The following is a 17,757-nucleotide window of genomic DNA, read 5'->3' on the forward strand; positions in this document are numbered from 1 at the left end:
TCTCTCTCCTGCAGCCACACCAAATGCTGCGACACCTGGGTGCTTGCAGAAGCGGTAAATCCGCTTTACTGTCTTGGGCAGAAGACACATCTCCTATGCTCGAACGATAGATGTATTTTCAAGGAATGCTATAAAAATGCATCTATATATCGAGAGCAGGAGAGTTCTAGTACCTGTAAAGATAGAATCAGAGCGGATAGACTACTTCTGCAAGCATCCTGGGCAGCGAAATACTCTGCCGTCTATCCGGCTTTGTCCTGAACCTCACTCATAGGTTAACTAAGCCTTGAGCAGTTCTAGGAGGAGCAGATAAATTGGGGGCCATGTTTGAGGAGCTACTCTTACCTGAGCAACTCGATGCACCTCTCATTGTCATGAGAGGCCACCATCTGCTCATCTAAGGTAAGGTATTACCCCTAGAGGGTTATCACTCTTTACATCTTTTAATTAATTGATTTATTTATTTGCTTTGATTGATTGATTAATTTTTTGACTATTTATCAATTAATAATCTATTAATCAAAGCAAATAAAAACATACACCCCCTTAAATAAAAATTTTTTCACCTTTCATTATCTCAGAAAGGAAAAGAAATTGTATAAATATTCTTTTATACAATATGAATGGAGTCCCACCTAAAGGCTTCTTCATTGGATATATAGACGTTGAGACCCACCTGCGACCCCTCCCCCTCCGACAACCTTTTTTATTTTTAATAATAAATATTTTTAATATAATAATTTAGTTTAAATCTATTATTTTTTTAAATATTATTTTAAAATTACTAAGTAAAAAATTTTCAGTTATTAATAGTCATTCTTTAGAATATGTTTTGTTGTCTACCATAATAAGGTGAAAACCCCGGATTCCATTCGAACTCCGAAGTAAAGCGCCTTATGGCTGGGTTAGTACTAAGATCCAATTCGAACTCCGAAGTTAAGCGCCTTAAGGCTGGGTTAGTACTAAGGTGGGGAACCGCTTGGGAAGTCCCAATGTCGATAACCTTTTTTATATAACTAATTAAATCTATTTTAAATTAAAAATTAAAAAAAAATCTATTATTTTAAATAAATAGTTTTATTTGAAAAATTATTATTGAAAATATAAATAGTTATTATTTGTAATTAGTTTTGTTGTCGGCCATACTAAGGTGAAAACACCGGATCCCATTCGAACTCCGAATTTAAGCGCCTTAAGGCTGGGTTAGTACTAAGGTGGGGGACCGCTTGGGAAGTCCCAGTGTCGACAACCTGTTTTATTTTTACTAATAAATTTAAAATGAAAAAAATATATTATTTCCTTAAAGTTTATCTTCTATTTTTTTAAAGAAAATAAATTGAATAATTTAAAATTTTTTTTGTCTACCATATTAAGGTAAACATATTGTTCGCATTCGAACTCTGAATCCAAGTATCTTAATTTGAATTAGTACTAGGATGAATAAAGTTTAGGAAGTAAAAGAATAAGCAACTTTTTTTATTAAGTATTTGAAAATATTAGTAAATCCTTTGTAATTAACTTTAAATAAAAAATAAATTTCAATAGCTTGCATTTATAATAATTAGTTTATTATTTTATTTAAAAAAATTTAAACTTTTAAATGAAGGAATTTTTTGATAAATTAGAAATTTATAATTTATTTGATAATATTTATTTTAATTTATAAATCAAAATATATTCTTTTTCATTTAAATTAAAAATTATTTATAATACAAATATGCTTGCTTAGATTTAGTATTTATGTCCTTACTAAAAGAATAAGAGAATAGATAATTATTTGTAATAATATTCTATGGATGATTATCGCAATTATTTTCTTAATTAGAACATGCTTATATAAATTATTAAAATTAAAAATACATTTAAAATAGATTTAAAATGAAAAATAATCTTACTTACATACATACATACATACATACATACATACATACATACATACATTAATACATAATGACAATATATGATAAAAAACTGATTGCATATAAATTTAAACATGTAATAATAATATTAATATAAAATTAAAAGAAAAAAAAATAAAAATTTTTAATTAATAAAAAATTTATATTTTTGTTGAATTTAAAAATTTTGATGTAAAAAAATTATGTATTTTTGAAATTATAATAAATTAAAATATTAATTTTAATTCTATTATAAAATATAAAAATCTGATTTTTTAATAAATAATTAAAAAATCTATTTCATTATAATTTAATACCAAACGACGGAATTTTTGAATGGAATCTTGCTATATTTATTAGTTAAGTTTCTATATTAAACATTTATTATTATTATGCTAATAGACATTTATTGTATTATTCTAATATTCTTTCTTATTAATTTAATTAGTTTAATGATTAATCTTTACTATAATTTATCCGATCTATTTTAGGCAGGGATGCATAAAATTTTGTTCCAAATATGTGAATTATCTAATGTTATTGTATTGTTTTTTTAGTGATTCCATATCACTATATTTTTCAAAGTCATATATATTATTCTAAATAAAGGTTATTAATTTTAAGTTAAGCAAATTTTATTTTTATAAAACAAAAAAAATTTTTAAAATACTTAATAAACTAAATTTTACTTAAAACAGAATTTAAAGTGTTTTGAAGATTTTTCTGCATTAATAAAAAATAAAATTGAAGTCTTCGTCATTACATTAATATGACAAATAAAAATAGAAAATATCTATTTTTTTGAGATTTGATAGGTGATCATTTTTTGCAAAGCATTATAGATAGATTAAGTAATTTGATTAAAAAGAAAAACTAACTATTTAATTTTAAAAATGGATGATAAAAAACAAAATTATCTGGAAATAACTAGCCTTGAAGATTTAATGAGAATTAATTCATAAGAAGCTTACTTTAGCAAGGAAATAAAATTATTTAATAAAAATACTGGATTAGAGTTAGTTGATTTTTCTTTGTATTGTAGCTAAATTTCTAGGTTTTCAAACTTGAAAAGAATTTACATATAATATATGGACCATTAAGATTTAAAACAAATTAAAGGTTTATATGAATTTTTAAGTTAGATTAAAAACCTCAATTCACTCTGCCTTATGTTTAGGTATTGTAATGATTTAGAAGAAGAATCTCTATCATAGATTGCTAAATGTTTTTAAATATAAAGTAATCTAAAAGATGTTTTACTTGATTTTTACTTTTGTACTAATTTAAAAAATGAATATGTTCTTGAATTGTGTCAAATTATTTCTAAAAATGAAATTCTGAAAAGATTCTGCTTTCAAATGGGATGGAATAAATAAATAACTTAAGAAAGCGTAGATTATTTAAGCAATAGTTTGAGAAATAAGCTGTAGCTTAAAGAATTAGATCTGTCATTTCACTATTTATCAAATATAGAAAGTCTTGATGGATTAACTGAAACTTTATTGGGTTTATCCCATTTAAACGTTCTATCTTTGAATTTAGGAGGCTGCAAGAAAATAAAAACAAATGAAATTAATAAATTGTTTTAAGTTTTTTAAAACCTAAAATAATTAAATAATTTAACCATAGATGTATATAGCTGTAATATAAATGATTAATCAATCAGTATATTAGGAGATTCTATTTCATAGTGTGAATTTGTAAAAAGTCTATAATTTGATTTTGGAGATATCTAAGAAATTAAAAATATTTAATAATTAGGAAATAGCATTTCGTAATTGCATAGCCTATAGAATCTATATTATAATTTATTGAGTTCCAGTAATTTAGTTGATGGCCCATTTGGTTTCTAAACTAAAAATAGAAATTACCTTTAGTAGCTTTGTATTATTTTAGATGACTGCAAAAATCTCTCAGCTTAAAGCCTAGAGTCAATGGCTTCTGATTTGTAGTTCTTAGTAAATTTGAAAGAATTAAATGTTAGCTTAGAAAAATGTGCAAACATAGGTGAAGAGTTTTATGAAAATTTGAGCTTATCAATTAAAAATATGAATAGCTTGATTATTGTTAAATTTCTTAAACTACACTAAATTGAAAAGTACAGATTGAATTAACTTATTAATTCTTTAAAGCTAATTCAATGTTTAAGGTAAATTGAAATAGTTTTTTCTGGTTAAAGCATAAGCTTTTAATCAAATCTAATACGAATAAAATACACATAAAATTAATTATATAAATTCAAGCGTTTAGTTCTATTAAATTGTTAATGAACACTTAGAAGTTATACTTACTTAGGATTAATTCTTTAAAATTACTTTTATTAAATATATTTCAAATTAATTTATCTTATTAAAGTAAAATTTAATTTGTAATTTTTTTTCAAGAAAATTTAATATCTTAAACTTTTGTTTTCAGATAAAATCTTCTATATTGATTTATGAAGAAAAATTTCACTGTTTTTATTACATACATATTTTCTAAATGTTAAAAATATTTCCTTTTTTTACCATATATATTTTAATGAATAGTAAAGAACATATAATATTCAATTATTCAAGCATTTAATATTTAATCATCCTTTTTTCACCACTTGTTTATCCTCAGGATTATTTTTCTAAGACAATTGATAATCTTGCTGATTTAAAACACTTGATTAGTACTTTAAATTTTTATGATTTAGTTAAAGAGTTAAAAGTTTAAAAATAATTTTGTGTAAATTTTAAATAAATATTAAATAAAAAAAACTTTTTAATTAATATAATATTAGTTAATGGAGTAAAAAAGATAATAAAAAAAATCTAATAAAAGCTATTAAATAAATTCATAATTCTTTTTTGTTTTATATTCATTTTTATAGTTAAAAATATCAAAATCCAAAACAAATAAACTGTCTTTATTTACTAAAGGTCAAGTGTCAAATTTGAGAGATTAATGCAATTTGCTAAAACAGAACCTAAGCCTGATGCACCTATTATAGCAATTAAATTCAAAATTTTTAAATATTGAAGAAAAAATAAAAAATTAAAAAGTTCATTCGAAGGAAAAGATGAAGAAAAAATATGAAATAATAAGATTAATTAATTAATAATAAAAAATAAGTTGAAAATAAAATAATCAGTTAAATTAACAAAAAAAGCAAAAGAAAAAAGAGTTTTATTGTTTTAAATTATTTATTTTAATTAAAAATATCACAATCCAAAAACAAACAAATTAACTGTTTTTACCTAAGATCAAGTGTCAAATTTGAGATATTAATGCAATTTAGTGTGTCTTGTAATTTAATTATGATAAATATTTAAATATGTGTTTAATTTAGAGGGGAGAGGAAATGAAATGAATGGAGTGAAATTGGGGGGCGGAAATACCAATCTCCACTATATTTAATTAGCCTTTGATATAAGAAATATATCCTTAAATAAAATCTAAAGAGACTTGTAAAATAAGAATCTATCAGATTTTACTAATTTTTGAGAAATTTATTACAAATTATTCTTTGTTTGTAATTATCAAACTGATTAACATATCAAAGCAAATTATAAAGATAAAACAAAGTAAAATTAATGATTTTAAAAAAATATTTAATAACTTTAAATTAATGTGATATTGTTATTCGATCTAATAACACAATAATTTTTAAAATAATATAAAGAGAAACTAATAAATAAATGAGCAGAAAATTTTTTTATTTTACTTATTACTTTTTATTAGAATAAATCTTTGTGAATCTATACAATAATATTCAATTGTTTTCTGTCTGTCTGTCTGCTATTAATAACCAAGCTATTTCTTATTTAGGAAAAATCAAATAAATTTATCATCTTAGAATATATCAGATTTTACTAATTTTTGAGTAATTTATTACTAATTTTTCTATGTTAATTGATTAATATTGCACATCAAAAATTAAGATAAATAAAATTCTACCAGAAATGATGAGAGGTTTTATTTTTTTGAGGCTTTAATTACATGATAACTGACTTTAAATCTATAATCTTGTATACCATAAATATTATAAATATAAAGTTAAAAAAATATTAAGATGATAGGTACACTCTTTTATTCTATTTTAGGAATAATAATTCTCACATTTTTGGTGTTGCTATATAAACTGGTTTTTTATCCTAAGCTAAGACTAGCAGCTATTAAATCAAAATATGGAGATAAAGTCAAAACCTACTTCTATGTAGGTGAAGGTTTATTAGCAGAGTATAGGAATAACTTACTTAAATACAATGATAGTGTATATTTTATGCGTAATCTGCACTAAAAAAACTTGAAAGCACTTGCATTTAACTTCAGTACAAAAGTTTGCATTAGCTTCTTAGATCCAATGCTTATTAAACAATTCCACTAAAATCATGACGCATTCAAAAAGGTCGATGTATCTATGGCTATAACCTATCTTTTTGGAGATTCAATTATATTTGCTAGAGGAAAGCAGTGGTAGCGCTAAAGATAGTTTTTGGGTAAATCCTTCCACTTTGAAGAAATAAAAAATTATCTTCCACAAATTAAATAGATTTCAGAAAATGTATTTGGAAATATCAATCTAAATGGATCTGAAAATGAAGAAATATGTGCTGTTTAGATTTGCCAAAAAGTAACATCAGAAGTTGTGTTTTAAATATTCTTTGGATCAACTTCTTAAAATTTGGTCATAACTACTTAGAAAGGCCATCAAATAAAAGTAGCTGAAGAACTTATATCTGCTATTGTTGATTCTATGTAGATATTTGAGACAGATAAAATAGCCTTACTTAAGTGGATATTTCTAGAAAAAAATAGTACTAAATATTTTACAACAAAAAGTGAAAAGCAGCTCAAAGATCGCTTGATTGCGATAAAGCAAGCATGTCTTAATGTTATAAAAAAGAGAAATGACTAGCTTTCTTAAGATATTAGCTTAGTAAAATAGAATTTCTTAGATTTATATTTAATAGAAATGATTACGAATTAAAACACCTAAATTACCTATGAAGAAATCATTGATAATTATTTAACATTATTTTTTGCAGGAACTGACACAACTGGAAATATGACTGGGGTTGCATTATATTATCTTTCAGTTAACCCACAAATTTAAGAGCAAGCAAGAGATGAAATACTATAAAAACTTTCCCAAAAGACTGCATCCAAAGATCCTAAATACCTTTTTGATTCTTTTTCTTTTGATGATCTTGCAAGTTTGAATTTATTAAATTCAATTTTAAAGGAGTCTCTCAGATTAATTCCCCCTGCCATTGATGTTTTTCCAAGGGAAGCAGTATAGGACATTAAAATTGGAGAATTTGAAATTAAAAAGGGAGATATTGTAACTTCGCATTTTATATATAATTAGTCTAATAATGAAATATTCTCAAATCCTGATATCTTTGATCCCTAAAGATGGATGAATGGCAAAGAGTAATTAATTATTACAATATTTCTTTAATTTTTATATTAATTAATATTTTATTCAATTTTTTTAAAAAAAAGGTAATAAAATGCATACAATTTCACTCCTTTCTCATTAGGACCTAGAAACTGTATTGGCTAACACTTAGCTATGATAGAAGGGAAATGTATGTTAGTCTATATACTTTTAAATTATTAAATATTACCAAATACTAATTAATAATTGATAAGAGAAAACAACTTAGTATATGGGTTTAAGAAAGACAATCTAATTTTCTTTAAAAAAATTATACTTTGAAATTAAATATAATAAATCATAGAATTTTTTATTGATCTTTGTTTTTTAAATTTTTTGTTTTTTTTGTGAAATAGGTATTTACTTTTAAATTCTAAAAATCTTGTTTCTTTATATTTTTTATTATGTAAATTTATTCTATTTAATATTTTTTTAGTGCTTATGCAGTATTTTAATTTAAATTGAAAGTAGAAGTTTTTGGATATTATTGTTAAAATGTAAGTAACCTCCTAAAAATTATATTTTACTATGGAAAATAGCACATAAATTCCATTAGAAGGTTTATACATAATTTTATATTTTTAGTAAATTTTAAAGAATTATTTTTATAAATTGATGGAATTTGCATAAATCAAATACTTTAAGATTAATTTATATTATTTATTAGAACAGTTAATAGTTTAATTATCGATATTATAGTAATTTTGTGAAATTAAATTGAATAGCTTAAAAATGATAGAATAAAACAAAAGATTAATAATTAGTATTATTTTGTTGTCGGCCATACTAAGGTGAAAACACCGGATCCCATTCGAACTCCGAAGTTAAGCGCCTTAAGGCTGGGTTAGTACTAAGGTGGGGGACCGCTTGGGAAGTCCCAGTGTCGACAACCTTTTTTATTTTTACTAATAAATATTTTTGTGATTAAATTTTAGTTTAAATCTATTATTAAAAAATTTTATTAAAATTACTAAATTATAATTATTTAGTTATTAATATTTATTCTTTAGAATAAGTTTTGTTGTCGGCCATACTAAGGTGAAAACACCGGATCCCATTCGAACTCCGAAGTTAAGCGCCTTAAGGCTGGGTTAGTACTAAGGTGGGGGACCGCTTGGGAAGTCCCAGTGTCGACAACCTTTTTTATATAACTAATTAAATCTACTTTAAATTTTTATTTGAAAAAAAATCTATTACTTTAAATAAATAATTTGATTTAAAAATAAATATTGAAATATTAATAGTTATTATTTGCAATTAGTTTTGTTGTCGGCCATACTAAGGTGAAAACACCGGATCTCATTCGAACTCCGAAGTTAAGCGCCTTAAGGCTGGGTTAGTACTAAGGTGGGGGACCGCTTGGGAAGTCCCAGTGTCGACAACCTTTTTTATTTTAACTAATAAATTTAAAATGAAAAAAATATATTATTTCCTGAAAATTTATCTTCTATTTTTTAAAAGAAAATAAATTGAATAATTTTAAGTTTTTTTCACAATTAGTTTTTTTGTCTTCCATATTAAGGTAAACATATCATTTCCATTAGAACTCTGAAGCTAAGTATCTTAATTTGAATTAGTAATAGGAGGAATAAAGTTTAGGAAGTAAAAGAATGATCAACTTTTTTTATTAAGTATTTGAAAATATTAGTAAATCCTTTGTAATTAACTTTAAAACAATAAAAAATAAAAATTTAAATAGCTTGCATAAATATTTAGTTTATTAAAAAATATTAACTTTTAAATTAAGTGATTTTAGAGAAATTAAAAATTTATAATTAATTTATTCAATAATATTTATTTTAATTTATAAATCAAAATATATTCTTTTTCATTTAAATTAAAAATGATTTTAATTTTTTTGTTTTAAATTGATATGCATATGCAATTATATCAATTATTGTTAACAAGCCAATATAATTGATTATATTTTTCAATGAACTATAGATCTATTTTATAATAAAGTTGAGAAATAATTATTGGAATTATCAACATTTTATTATTTGTTTTTATTTAAATGATTATTTATTTTTCAATACTTCTTTAATTTATTTGTGAGTTTTTTATTATTTTATTTTTCAAAATGTTTTTTTTATATCTTTTGCATTTTAAAACTTTTTATAATAATTAATATTCCTTGAAATTTTTATTTTAATTCACCATTCTAAATTTTAATAAAAAGAAGAATAAATATAAATAAAATTTGAACTATCTTAATATTAAGAATTTAAATTATACTTAAAATCTGTAATTCCATTGACCTATTTAAAAATAAATTTTATAAAAATCTACTTAATGAAATCAGTAGTATTTATTAATTAAGTTTCTATATTAAACTCTCATTATTATTATGCTTATTAACATTTATTCCTTAACTCTAATATTCTTTCTTATTAGTTTATTGTTTAATCTTTACTATAATTTATCTTAGATCTATTGTAGTCAGGGAGGGAGGGATATAGTTCCAAATTTGTGAATTATGGCACTTTTTTTTGGGCTAAAAAGATACTTAGGGAATGCCTTAATTAATGAGCATTTACAGTATATTGTTCTAAGTAAAGATTATTAATTTTAAGTTAAGCAAATTTTATTTTTTATAAAATAAAAAAATTTTTTTAAATACTTTATAAAATAAATTTTACTTAAAAGAGACAGACAGACCCTCAAAGTGTTTCGAGGATTTTTCTGCATTAATAAAAATAAATAAATATTTAAGTTTAGTCACTCTCTATATTATTATTATTATGACAAATATAAATAGAAATTATCTATTTTTTATGATTTGGTGGGTGTTTATTTTTTGTAAAACAATATACATTAAGTAATTTGATTAAAAAGAAAAACTATTTAATTTAAAAAATGGATGATAAAAAACAAAATTCTCTGGAAATAGCTAGCCTTGAAGATTTAATGAGAATTAAATCATAAGAAGATTACTTTACCAAGGAAATAAAATTATTTAGTAAAAATACTGAATTAGAGTCAGTTGATTTTTCTTTGTACTGTAGCTAAATTTCAAGGTTTTCAAACTTGAAAAAAATTTACATATCATATATGGAACATTAAGATTTAAAACAAATTAAAGGTTTAAATGAATTTTTAAGTTAGATTAAAAGCCTCAATTCACTTTGCCTTGTGTTTAGGTATTGTAATGATATAGAAGAAGAATCTCTATCACAGATTGCTAAATGTCTTTAAACCTAAAGTCATCTAAATGATATTTTACTTGATTTTTACTTTTGTACTAATTTAAAAAATGAATATGTTCTTGAATTGTGTCAAATTATTTCTAAAAATGAAATTCTGAAAAGATTCTGCTTTCAAATGGGATGGAATAAATAAATAACTTAAGAAAGTGTAGATTATTTAAGCAATAGTTTGAGAAATAAGCTGTAGCTTAAAGAATTAGATCTGTCATTTCACTACTTATCAAATATAGAAAGCCTTGATGGATTAACTGAAACTTTATTGGGTTTATCCCATTTAAGTACTCTATCTTTGAGTTTAGGAGGCTGCAAGAAAATAAAAACAAATGAAATTAATAAGTTGTTTTAAGTTTTTTAAAACCTGAAATAATTAAATAATTTATCCATAGACGTATATAACTGTAATATAAATGATTAATCAATCAATATATTAGGATATTCTATTTCAGAGTGTGAATTTATAAAAAGTCTATAATTTGATTTTGGAGATATCCAAGAAATTAAAAATATATAATTTTTAGGAAATAAGTAATTGCATATCAGCCTTTAATAGCTTTGTATTATTTTAGATGAATGCAAAAATCTCTCAGCTTAAAGCCTAGAGTCAATGGCTTCTGATTTGTAGTTCTTAGTAAATTTGAAAGAATTAAATGTTAGCTTAGAAAACTGTGTAAACATAGGTCAAGAGTTTTATGAAAATTTGAGCTTATCAATTAAAAATATGAATGGCTTGACTATTGTTAAACTTCTTAAACTACGCTTAATTGAAAAGTCTAGATTGAATTAACTTATTAACTCTTTAAAGATAATTCAATCTTTAAGGTAAATTGAAATAGTTTTTTCTAGTTAAAGCATAAGCTTTTAATCAAATCTAATACAAATAAGATACACATAAAATTAATTATATAAATTCAAGCGTTTAGTTCTATTAAATTGTGAATGAATATTTAGAAGTTATAATTGCTTAGGATTAATTACTATTACCTCTTTAAATGTACTTTTACTGAATATTTTTAAAATTAATTGATCTTATTAGAGTTAAATTTAATTAGTAATTTTTTCAAGAAAATTTAATTTCTTAAATATTGTTTACTGATAAAATCTTCTATATTGATTTATGAAGAAAAATTTCACTGCTTTTATTACATACATACATATTAACTAAATGTTAAAAATATTTAATTTTTTTACAATATTTATTTTAATGAGTAGTATAGAACATATAATATTCAATTATTCAAATATTTAATATTTAATCATCCATTTTTCACCACTTAACTTATTACTTTGAATTTTTATGATTTAGTCATACAGGATATGTAAAAAAAAATTCCAAATATATTTATATAACACATTTAAAGACGAAGACTAGGCCTTCAAATTTTTTTTCTTTTTTCTTTAATTTAATATCACAAATTAAATTGCAGCTGGCGCATCTGAGTTAGGTTTTAGATTAGGAAAGTGCACTAATCTATCAAATTTAACACTTGATCTTTCGTAAATGCAGTTTATTTATTTTGGATTGTGATAATTTTGAAAGAAAAAAAATAAATTGATAACAAAATAACTAATTCTTTTAATTTATTTAGCCTTCTATTTGATTTACTTTTCATTTTTATTTATTTTCCTTGTTTTTTTTATATTAATTTGTTTGTTTACTTGTTAAATAAACTCATTTATTCTTTTATTGCTTTTATTATTAATTGATTCATATTTATTCATCATTTTTTCCTTCTTACTAACAAATTAACTCTTTAATATTTAAAAAGGGGAAATCAAATTGGTTATGGGGGTGCATCTAGCTTAGGTTATGGTTTAGGAAATTGTACTCATCTTTCAAATTTGACATTAGATCTTTCGTACAATATATTTTTTTGCTTTGAATTATTATATTTATTTTTGAAAATAAAAATAAATTTAAAATAATATATTTATTACTTACTAACTTTTTTGATGTATTTATTAGCTTTTCATTTTTTAATTATGTTTAAATTTTTTTTTCTTTAATTTCTTTGTTTTTTTTGTTAGTTTAACCCATTTTTTAATCTACAACTTTAGCTTTTATTATTAATTAATGTTTTATTACTTCTTATTTTTTCTTTATTACTTCCTTTTATTTAACTAATTAACTCTTTTTTTCCTTTCACTATTTAATAAGAGGAAATTAAATTGGTGATGAGGGTACATTAAGATTAGGTTTTGGATTAGGAAAGTGCATTAATCTCTAAAATTTAACACTTTTTCTTTAGTAAAAACAAATTATTCTGTTTAGATTGTGATATTTATAAATTTAAAACAATAAAATTAACTCTTTGAATTTATTTTACCTTTTATTTAATATATATTTCTTTTATTATTCTTTTTGTGTTTCTTATTTATTTATTTTTTTATTTGTTTGTTAATTTAACTCATTTTTTTATTTTCAACTTTGATTTTATTATTATTTTGTTAATTAATTTCTTATTTATCATTTTTTTTATTAATTTTTCTTTTTAACTAACTAATTAACTATATATTTTTTCTTCAATATTTAAAAAGGAGAAATTAAATTAGCGAAATTGGTGCAAAAGGCTTAGGTTCTGGCTTAGGAAAGTGCATTAATCTATCAAACTTGACACTTCTTCTATTGTAAAAACAGTCTATTTGTTTTGGATCGTGATATTTTTGAACATAAAAATAATTTAAAACAATATTACTAACTAACTTTTTTAATTTATTTATTAGTTTTTTAAATGATTTATTTTTCTATTTATTTTTAAATATGCTAAAGTTTTTTTATTTATTGATTTATAATATAATAATTACTTAAAATCTTATTCTATTAATTTTTCTTAACAATTTACTCTAATTTATATTAAAAGTTATAACAAAATCTACCAATCATAATAAATGAAAGTAAACTGCCTTAAATCAAAAAGATTAGTAATTTTAAAAATAAATCATTGATGATAAAAAAGTGGCGAAAATAAGAACTCATTAATAAATATAAATATGTTTGAATACTATAATATAATATGTTTTATTTAATAAAATTTTGTAAATGGATAATTTTACCTAAAATAAAGATAGATTTATTATTATTTTTATATTTTTTTTTTTTTAATTTTGTAGGAGAGTTACAGGAGGGACTCCCCCCCACCCCAATTTTTATAAGTACCAATCCTTGATTACATTTATTTAATTAAACTTCCTAAAAAAAATCTAGAAAAAAAAATATGATTCCTTTTGTATTCTTATGACCCAATAAATCTAAAAATTATATGATATTAACTTTTTTTTTATTGTTTCACACAAGCAGAGCTTCAAAAAAACTGGTGGAATTTGAGTTAGAATGTTTAAAGAGTAAAAAATATTAGTAATACTTAATTTAAATACAATTTTAGAATTATTTTATTGAAAAAATAATGAAATATTTAAAATACAAAAACTTTATTTAAAAAAATAACAATTTGCTCTATTTATTTTTAAAAAATATTCATAATTTTTCTTTGAAATTTATAAGTTAAAACAATATGAATAAAAAAATATGATTTCAATGTCAAAAAGTTAAATGTTTGTTAATATATAACTTCTCTTTTTTTGTCAAGTTGTTTATAAATCATATTTATTTATTTTAAAAGTATATTTTATTAAAAAGTATTTATTAGTTCTCTAAATATACATTTGATAATTAGAAAACAATATTTTGAAAAAATAAATAGGATAATTCAAATGTGAATGTATTAATAAAGCTATTAGTTATAATTTTCTTATTAATGCATCAATCAAGATCATTAATATTACATTTAAAATAATAAAATAATTAATTAATAATAAAAACCATTTTGAATCAGTAAAAAATCTGTATTCAATATATTTCTTTCCTTAAAAAACATATTTTAATAATTTTAATTATTTTTATTTTCAAAATTAAATTTAAAAAGATTTTATTATTTTTATTTACAATTATTTTTTCTATGAATATTTAAATAGTTTACTTTAAAAATTGTAAATAAACTTTAAAATGTAAGAAGTATATTTATTATTTAATTTAAATACAATCAGATCTGTTTGTTTCAATAAACAAACAAAAAAATATATTTATTTCTTAATTAATACTATATAATAACTAAGCAACATTCAGCAATTTTCTAAAATCAATAAACGAATAAAACCTATTTTTTAACTAATCTCTTAATTTTATTGAGTCTACTCTTAAAATTGGTTTGACTTTACTAATCCAGATCATTATCCCTTTAAAAATGATTAACAAATTAAAAAATTGTTTTAGTTTGAATAAATATTTTAATTTTATTTAAATTATTTTTGTTAAAATTTTGTAATTTATTAGAAAAACTATCTAATTAATATCAATCCAACTCCAAAAAATTTTTAATTATTATATATTTTACCTAAGATCAAGCATTAAAGTAATAAGAGTGGAGTAATTTGTAAATGCTTTGCCTAAATTTTTGAGACCTTAGCTTCCTATGATATTCATACTTTTATTATTTTATCATAAATTAATTAACTAAATAATTTTTAATTTGTTAAATCTATAAAGTGTAGGAAGTTGAAAAAATTATTTAAATTATTAATTTTATTTTTTAATTAATTAAAATTGATAGGGTTTTATTTTAATTTTATATTTGCTCAACAGAATATTTTTTTATATTAGTTAATGAATGCCTAACAAATTTTTTTTGGCTATAAATTTAAGAAGCTCCCTCTTAATTAATTAGGTTTAGAGTAATTAATCAGTTAAAAAATTTTTAAAAATAATCATTTATATCAACTCTTCAAAAATAATTAAATTAAATAAATTATATATTAAATGTTTTTTATACTTGAAATCTATAGTTAAATGTTAAAGACTAGCACAGTCTGTAAACGATGAAACTAAACCTGATGCACCATTTCCACGAATATGATTCCAGCTTATAAAATTAAAAAAGGTATAAATTTTATTGATAAAAATATTAATTTCATTTAAAAATTAGTTTTTTTAAATAAATATTTTTTTTCTCATCTCTAATCAACTAATTTAGAAGTAACTAAATAAAATTAAATAAGTATATTTTTACTAAAAATCTAGATGCAAACATTAAAGATTTTTGCATTTAGCCAAAGCTGTACCTATCCCTAATGCACATTCATCAGTTATCTCACTATAACTTCAAATTTTTTAATTTTTTAAAGTAAAATAAAAAAATCATATTTGCAAAGAAAAATTACATTCTTAGAAGCTTAATAAAAATTAATTTTATTATTTAAATAAATCAAAATATTTAATAAATTTTACCTGAAGCAAAGTGACAAGTAATGAAGATTCTGACATTCTGATAGATCAGAACACAAGCCCAAAGCAATTTTTTCTCCAATTTTACTATTATTAAATTTGAATTAATACTAAGTTTAATTTACCATTTTATTGTAATTAAAAAAGTATAATTATTTAAATTTATTAAAAATTTAACTATAAAATAAGTTTATATCTTGTTATTTATTGGTAATTAATTATTAAATTCAGTAAATATTTGTTATTTATATAATTAATTGATAAATTGTATAATTATTACCAAACATTTATAGTTAAGTTTTATAAAGTAGGAGAGCATTTTAAATGAGAACTTAGGCTTAAAACACCATTTCTTTCTTCCTCACTCCTAGTTTTTATTTTGTAAAACAAAAAATTATTATTAATTTAAAAAAAGTAGAAGAATAATTTACAAAATGAGATTCAAGGTTTAAAGGTTTGAACAGCTTGCTAAATTTAAACCTAAACTTGACTATCCAACTTCACTTATATTATTTTTGCTTTTAAGAAAATTTATAATTTAAAAACAATAACTTTTATGTTAGTTATTTTGTATCTTTAAATTAATTCAAGTAAATTTTATTAAAATTAAATTAAAAAACTGGTAATTTATTTATTTTTACTTTAAACTAAGCTTTAAATTCTAGAGATTTTTACAGTTTAATAAGGCTTTGCTTAAAGACTAAATACCTTCGTCGTCAATTTAATTTTAACTTTTAAAAATGTTAATAAAGAAATTGCCAAATAAACCAAAATGGAAGATCAGGGTTAAATTTCTAAAATAAAGCTAAAATAATTAAACTTAAAAATTTTAGCTTGATCATTCAGTGAAATTTAACTATTAATTTATTATAAAAGTAAAAATTAAAAAAAGCAAATTACTCTAAATGAATACTCAAATTTTTTAGTTTACTGCATTTAACTAAAGCTGAGCCTAAGCTAAATGCGCCCTTCGCTTTAATATTATTTCGACTTTTAGTGTTTTTTATTTAAAAAAAATATTAAGAAACTTCAATAAAAATTAAATCTGAAAGCATTAAAATTAATTAAAAAATAAAAATTTGTATTAAAGGAAAAAATAATTTATTAATTAGAAGTTATAATTTTAATTTATTATTTATCAAATATATAGTTTTAATAATTAAATTATAAATTATAGATTTTTCAAATTTAATTTGAGATTTTAAAATAAAAAAAAAGAAGATTTATAATTTAAATAAATGAGAAAAAATATATTTTTTAATTATGATTTGATGTTTGGCTTTTAAATAACGGTTAAGTAATAAAAATAATTATTACTTTAAACTAAGCTATAAGCTCTAAAGCTAAGTACAATTTTCTAAAGCAGACTGTAGGCTTAATATAGATTTATCACCGATTTCTTAGAATCTTTTAATGTAAAATAAAATTAATTTATATAAAATAAAGAAGAGATATTTCATTTTTAAATAATTAATCTTAAAAGAAAAGTAATTCCATTAATTTAAATACTAAATTTTTTAATAAATTGATAATAATTAAGGTAATAAAAAATGTTTACACTAAATTTATAAGAACATTAGTAAGAGATGACAAATCAGAGTCTTAAAACTTTTGATGCAAATAAATTAAATTTTATAATAAAAATCATTTATTATTAATACTTACATCTTCTAATGTTCTAAATTTATTTTGCTCTAGCATTTTATTTTTTAAATCACCTTAATTCAAAACAGAGAAATTTGAATAAGTTTTTATTTATATCATGTTTAATTAATTCAAGTTACTAAGTTACTTGAAAAATTGGCCAAAAATAAAAATGGAATTATCATAATCTACTTACTAACTTTATCAATAAACAATCAATATAAACATAATTAAGCATATACTGCTATTTTTAATTAGCATACCCTAAAATTAAACTTTTGTTACATTTGAGTAAATTTCAATCTTTTTATAAATATTCAGAAA

The 17,757-nt window shown here is 21.2% G+C and overlaps 7 protein-coding genes across 7 annotated transcripts in view; 2 read left to right on the forward strand and 5 right to left on the reverse strand. All coding sequences in view use genetic code 6, as the record gives it.

The window, feature by feature from the left end:
* The window catches only part of TTHERM_000200570 (hypothetical protein), a gene marked incomplete at both ends in the record, with an annotated part of 1,175 nt that extends 524 nt beyond the window's left edge, over window positions 1-651 (reverse strand). The window contains one exon of the mRNA XM_012795356.1: window positions 636-651. Coding sequence (XP_012650810.1) covers window positions 636-651 — 16 coding nt within the window. The remainder of the gene's footprint in view (window positions 1-635) is intronic.
* A 3,918-nt stretch (window positions 652-4,569) lies between these two features.
* TTHERM_000200581 (hypothetical protein) lies at window positions 4,570-5,001 on the forward strand (the record flags this gene model as incomplete). Its single annotated transcript, XM_012795357.1, has 1 exon — window positions 4,570-5,001. The coding sequence occupies one exon, from the start codon at window positions 4,570-4,572 to the stop codon at window positions 4,999-5,001; it is 432 nt and encodes a 143-aa protein (XP_012650811.1).
* A 1,146-nt stretch (window positions 5,002-6,147) lies between these two features.
* On the forward strand, window positions 6,148-7,590 carry TTHERM_00201580 (cytochrome P450 family monooxygenase; the record flags this gene model as incomplete). Its single annotated transcript, XM_001007042.2, has 2 exons — window positions 6,148-7,301; window positions 7,374-7,590. The coding sequence occupies 2 exons, from the start codon at window positions 6,148-6,150 to the stop codon at window positions 7,588-7,590; spliced, it is 1,371 nt and encodes a 456-aa protein (XP_001007042.2).
* A 349-nt stretch (window positions 7,591-7,939) lies between these two features.
* TTHERM_000201617 (MFS transporter) lies at window positions 7,940-8,824 on the reverse strand (the record flags this gene model as incomplete). The annotated part of the gene is made up of 3 exons (XM_012795358.1): window positions 7,940-8,213; window positions 8,280-8,691; window positions 8,803-8,824. 3 exons carry the CDS (start codon window positions 8,822-8,824, stop codon window positions 7,940-7,942), a joined length of 708 nt encoding a protein of 235 aa, XP_012650812.1.
* Window positions 8,825-10,724: 1,900 nt separating this feature from the next.
* Window positions 10,725-11,189, reverse strand: TTHERM_000201618 (hypothetical protein; the record flags this gene model as incomplete). Its single annotated transcript, XM_012795359.1, has 1 exon — window positions 10,725-11,189. One exon carries the CDS (start codon window positions 11,187-11,189, stop codon window positions 10,725-10,727), a length of 465 nt encoding a protein of 154 aa, XP_012650813.1.
* A 1,158-nt stretch (window positions 11,190-12,347) lies between these two features.
* On the reverse strand, window positions 12,348-12,923 carry TTHERM_000201619 (hypothetical protein; the record flags this gene model as incomplete). Its single annotated transcript, XM_012795360.1, has 1 exon — window positions 12,348-12,923. The coding sequence occupies one exon, from the start codon at window positions 12,921-12,923 to the stop codon at window positions 12,348-12,350; it is 576 nt and encodes a 191-aa protein (XP_012650814.1).
* Window positions 12,924-14,515: 1,592 nt separating this feature from the next.
* Window positions 14,516-17,543, reverse strand: TTHERM_00201620 (cyclic nucleotide-binding domain protein, putative). The gene is made up of 12 exons (XM_001007046.3): window positions 17,455-17,543; window positions 17,348-17,397; window positions 17,107-17,196; window positions 16,690-16,779; window positions 16,431-16,520; window positions 16,221-16,307; window positions 16,070-16,156; window positions 15,793-15,876; window positions 15,575-15,664; window positions 15,338-15,427; window positions 14,903-14,992; window positions 14,516-14,744 (listed from the first exon to the last, which is right to left on the reverse strand). Exons 1-12 carry the CDS (start codon window positions 17,488-17,490, stop codon window positions 14,648-14,650), a joined length of 981 nt encoding a protein of 326 aa, XP_001007046.3. The 5' UTR covers window positions 17,491-17,543; the 3' UTR covers window positions 14,516-14,647.
* Between the last annotated feature and the right edge of the window lie 214 nt (window positions 17,544-17,757).

This window comes from Tetrahymena thermophila (genome assembly GCF_000189635.1).
Source record: "Tetrahymena thermophila SB210 genomic scaffold scf_8254815, whole genome shotgun sequence".
NCBI classification, from domain to species: Eukaryota; Ciliophora; class Oligohymenophorea; order Hymenostomatida; family Tetrahymenidae; genus Tetrahymena; species Tetrahymena thermophila.